At 35.4% G+C, this 5,519-nt stretch overlaps 1 protein-coding gene across 1 annotated transcript in view; it reads right to left on the bottom strand.

The window, feature by feature from the left end:
* Positions 1–1,478: 1,478 nt before the first annotated feature.
* Positions 1,479–5,519, bottom strand: part of DBF4 (DBF4 zinc finger) — a 13,846-nt gene continuing 9,805 nt past the window's right edge. Inside the window, exons 10-12 of the mRNA XM_031066828.1 lie at positions 4,294–4,408; positions 3,862–3,989; positions 1,479–2,714 (exon numbers count right to left, since the gene is read on the bottom strand). Of these exons, the coding sequence (XP_030922688.1) occupies positions 1,649–2,714; positions 3,862–3,989; positions 4,294–4,408 (1,309 nt within the window). The 3' untranslated portion in view covers positions 1,479–1,648. The remainder of the gene's footprint in view (positions 2,715–3,861; positions 3,990–4,293; positions 4,409–5,519) is intronic.

Genomic DNA, 5,519 nt, shown 5'->3' on the forward strand with positions numbered 1-5,519 from the left:
GAACCAAAAGCTAGGAAAAAACCCACACCCAGAGAAACTCCAACCAACCAAAAAACCCCAACCAAACAAACAAAAACCCCAACCAAAAAACCTCCAACCGAACAGAACTATCTCAATAGAAGAAAAACAGTCAAAACACTTGTTCCTAAAATATATTGAACTCAATGAACCAGAAAGCAATCACTAAAGTGTAATTCAAAATGAAGAACAAAGTAATTGCTTCAATCTTCTACTTTCCAGTCCCCATCCTAGAGTACTATACACTGGTAATTTGCAGGCAAAAAAATAAATACAGATAAGCACGTTCAAAATTAACTCCTCTTTGAAATGTTAATTTTGCTCATTTCTGTGATGGCTTTCTGTATTTTCTGGATGTGAATCCAGATTAGAATTAACCATAAATCAAGCCAGAAGTGACCAGTAAGATGGAGAAACCAAAAGTAGTCCTCACAGACTGTACATGCAATTACATTGACATAGGAATAAGGAATGTCACCTTTAAAGGTGACAGTAACACCCTAAGCAGCTACTGTCATCATTAAGCTGCCAGTTCATATCCCCTGTAAAGGAAACGTAATTTTATATAATTTTCCTCACCTACCCCTGCACTCCAAGCAGCTTTACCTACCCCTCACAGAAAACCGCCTATAAAGGACATACAATAGCCTGCAACATTAAAGCACTTTAACGGTAAAAGCACTAAATTTGAGAATATTAAATGGGCAAGAGATGAAAATGCAAACAAGTAATTTATGCAAAAATTAATGAAAGTAATTTCTGTGGTTGAGATCTCTTGTATGACCTTAAGGCACCCTACATTCATTAATAAAGCTTTGTCTCTTGTAATTTTATACTTGTGCCCTCTCATGATTTACAGATATGGAAATTCTGAAAGAAATCAGCTCTGGTGAAGATCTGCGTTATTAAAAATTATTTCCAATTCTCACTTGTACCTTTCACTCAGCTTCTGAGTAAAGCCAATCCCACAGGCTGGCTACTCTGAAAGAAAAATTAAACAAATGACCCAAGTCGATCAGAAACCTACCTGTCCTGTTGGTTTCTTGTTTGTCTTTTTTTCTCCAAAGAAAATATATACATCTAACTGCTTTCTTATTAGCTGAAACACATAATAGAGGTAGTTTTAATTTAATAATAATACATCAGAGTAGTCAAAGAATGTAATACATCATTGTTACTGTGTTCTCTATTAAAGCAGCAGAAGAAACAGAAAAGGGAAGCAACCAAATGCCGGCCAAACATCAGTAATCCATGAGTAATGGACTGCTTACAGTGGAACATCCAGTTATTTTAATGTGGTTACTTGGAATGTATCATAGTCAATGATTTTAGTAAATTGCTGTCTCTGAATGCAGCAGCATCATGCTTCACCTAGCAGTTCATTTAATCCAAATGTGGGGTTATAGCCTTTTACCAGACACAATAATGCAGTACCTTTAAAAAAAACCCCAAAACACACGACCAAAGCCAAACTTAGTTTTATTTTTCTTATTTACATATACAGAAGCTTTTGCATTAAAAAACTTGAAAACCAAATAATCTGTACATATAATACAGCAATTTAAATCTTCATGAATAGAATCTTAAATTTTCAAGTCAATTTAAAATCATTATATTAAATAAACCAGTATTAAAATCCAAAAAATGGAGATGAGGATGAAGAGGAAAATAATGACCATAAAACATTTGCATTCTGCCCTTCACATGTATCATTTATGCTCATTGAACATTTGTTCTCAGTGTAACTTGAAAAACCTCCAAATTCTGAGTTTCTTTCACTTGTCTGAAATAACTCCAATAGGGTCTGCAGTGATGAGCTACAAGTGCTTCTCTTCTCTTCAGGAACTGACAGTCCATCTGAATTCTTTACAGGTAACTCCATATTCTGTTTCCGGGTTTCTCTTTTATTCTTTCTCAAATTAAGCTTCACTTTTCTGTGCAGCTTTCCAGACGGTGAACTGTGGGCAGTGCTGGCAGCTGATGCATTAAGTTCTTTGGTCACAGCAGGATCAGATACCTCAGCCTCCAGAACGACATTGTGCTGCATTTGTTGATGATTATCACATAAATTGTGATGTTTCTTGACAAATGTAGGATTGGCATCTGCTTTTTTCAAACACTTCGCTGGTAGAACTACTGAATTATTTAATTTTCGTTTTTGCTGCACTAAGTTTTTGTCTTTTTCACTAAAATCTGTAACTTGGGTATGAGAATTGTAAGTATCCATTCCTTCCTGAAAACACTGTACATTCTTTTTACTTTCATCTGGTTCCAGTATTTCCTTGCTAAACAGCTCAGAAGTTTGAGAAAAGTTCTCTGTGTATACTCTGTCAGTTTTTTGAAGGGGTGGTTGTATGGAATTTGATGATACAACAGTCTCTCGTAACTTCACAGCACAGGAACGATCAGTCTTAATATTTTCATTATTAATTCTGAATTTACTTTTTAGCTCTGAAGGTTGTGATGGGTGAGAATAAAGAACTGAACAGACAGATGCAGAAACAGGGGTAGGTATTGGCACAGAATTTGGTTGTACTTCTGCAGGCTGGCGATCCAGCTTGAGAGCCTGCATTGCAGTATCCTTCCAGGAGTAAGTTTTCAAAGCAATGCGCTGCTTTTTCACTTGCTCTTTCAGCTCATCTGGTCTGGTTATCTTTCCAATAATAGGAGAAAAACATCCTGTGCTACATTTTGTCCTACAATGAAATTGTTTAAAAATATTAGCAAACAAAAAACCCCATGCAATGTAACTCGATAGGCAACTGATTCTAGAAAAGCAACTGAACTGACAAAGGGGCTTTTGTTTTGACTTCTCAAGGAAAGATATATTTAGGGTAGCAACATCCTATTTCTATAGGAGCAGAATGCCTTATAGTTTTGATGTTTTCTTACTGGTTTCTACAGCTCATGACATTGCTTTAAAAACACTCAGTGTAGTCTAGTATTTCAGAAAATCTCAATTTACAGCAGCATTAAGAACAAAAGAAGTTAATCAAAATAATGCAATGACTATAAATATTACAAATGTTCTATTATATTTACACACAAAATTAATATGGTTTTCTTGACAGGATTTCAAGCCTAACAACTCTGAATATTTTGAAACCACAAAAGAAATAAAGGCTTGCTTTCATTAGTCTATCAGTTGTTTGAATCTATTTGCACTTCCTTTGATTTCACTAATAATACATTTATTAAAAAAAAAAGCAAGTAATGAAGAAATAAACGAGAAAGTTATTCCTTAACTCCTGACTCATTTCCAAAAAATCAGAGCAACCTCGAACAGTGTTACTGCTTCACATAACAAAGACCCTGGTGCCTACAGCCCAAACAAGCCTTTCTCACCCTTTCAAGCCCTTGAGCACAAAGAAGGGAACATTTGCTTTCTCTGTCCTGCACAGGCAGCACAGAAGCAAAGAGGTTTAGTGTACAGGTAGGAAGTTTTTCCACAGGTAAGGAGACCAGATTGACTAATTTGCTGTCCTCAGACTACTAAGTATGACAAATCATTCAGAACAAGATGTCCAGACACTGGTGTCTTTCTGGTAGCAGTATTTCAGTACAGTAAATTTTGTGTTACAGGAACCGAACATAAGCAGAACAACTTCGGGCAACTTTCAGTCTCAACTTTCTCTGATGTCATCTGCACTTTTAATTTTTTTTCCTAAGTTCTGCTTTACAGAACTGATTTGCCACATACAAGCCCATGGAAATTTCCATGATTTATTTCAGCCTTGAAAACATGAATTTATCCTGTTCTATTCAGATCAAGAATTTCAAAACTATCATTATGTTCAGTGTCCTGACTCTCAGTGTCTTTAGAATTTACAATACATAACTCACCTTTTTATTTCTCCCGTATCATCATCTTTGTATGCAACAAACTCATAAACTAACTCAGAGATTATATCATCAACAACTTTATACTGTGTGCTTTGTGCAAAATTTCGGTGCCGCTCACTTTCAAGATGCTGCAATAAAGAAAAAACATGAAATAAATCTAAATTACAAATATCAATATACAAGTCAATAGCACAACAAGGAGTCAAGTAAATACCATTAATTTACCACCAGCATCTCTAAGACATTAATTACTAGTGCCTACAGCTATCATAGATAGGTTTTAATTCTTAATTGCTTCTTCTAACATGGGAAAAATACTAATTTGCTGGTTATTCAGAAAATATTTTAAAATAAAAAATTACAGAAACCTCTGGTGATACCACATTAAAGAGATATGATGGTATCAAAGCATATACTTGACATTTCACGTACTGTTTGCAGATCTTCATATTTCTTCCCACAACATTCACAATATCCTCTCTTTTTTTTGTCCTTCTGAGGAAATTGAGCAGGCATTCCACAATCCTTATCACTGTTTATTTTGTTCCTGTTAAGAGAATATTAATGAGTCTTAAACATGGAACTGAGTGCTCAACTTGCCCCTCACAGTATGTTCATTCTTACTCACTTAAAAAAACACTCCCAAAACAAACCTTTATTTCCCCTTAAACTATTTATATTATTTTAGTCAATGCTTAAAAAACCTGAAGAGTTATAGTTAGATTTAAAATCAAACAAACAAAACGCAGAAACATTTACTGCAAGAAGACAGGCAGACCCAGTGGAATTATATGTAAGCATAGAACATTCAGGTTAGTATAGACATACTACAATCATTGAGTCAGAATAAATAATACAAAATTGCTAAACAAATAAAAATCAAAGGACATTTATAAGTCTCTGTGCACAGCTGATAAAAACCAAACTAGAAATAGCAAAAAAGGAAAAAAATATTTTACGATTTTAACACCCACTGTTGGTTGTACATTATTTTGAATATGCTGACCAAATGCCATTTCATCCCTTTTACTAGGTAAAGACTAAGTGGGAATGCAAAAAAATGAACGTAAAGTTCTTCCTGAACATTAAAATATGAAGAGATTTTCAACAGCTGCTCCATGATCTTCAGAATCCTCATCTGGGAAGAGGTACTGCTTGCTGGAATCTACTATTAAACCAACTACAGTTGATATGCCAGCAGTAAAGGAAAGTGATCAAACTCTACTCCCCTTGACTTTGAAGGAATAGTTCCATCTCCCTGTTTAGCCAAAAATTACTGACAGATTTTACCAAGTATCTGCATAGATGTAAGCTCAGGACTTTACATCTAAAAATCTGTTTTGAAAAATCTCTAGCTTACAAAGAGTAGCAATGTATTGTTAACATCCTGCCCCAGCATTTCTTGGGTTCCCCTGGCCAGGGAACTCTAATGTGAGCTTTAACTGTTACACCAGCCTTCACACCTTCCTTCTGGAAAACAAGAAAACTCACAGAGAACCAGTAAAGCAGGACAGAAGCAATAGAATGGATCATCTGAAGACTGAGTAAGTCTGCAGGTCTTGCCCAATGCAGAAGCAAGTAGAGCTAACAACTTTACTTCAACAAGTTTTTCTCCCAGGTAAAGACAAAACAAGAGAAAATTCCCCCCCCCCCCCCCC

This window comes from Geospiza fortis, unplaced genomic scaffold (assembly GCF_000277835.1).
Source record: "Geospiza fortis unplaced genomic scaffold, GeoFor_1.0 scaffold138, whole genome shotgun sequence".
In the NCBI taxonomy this organism is placed as follows: Eukaryota; Metazoa; Chordata; class Aves; order Passeriformes; family Thraupidae; genus Geospiza; species Geospiza fortis.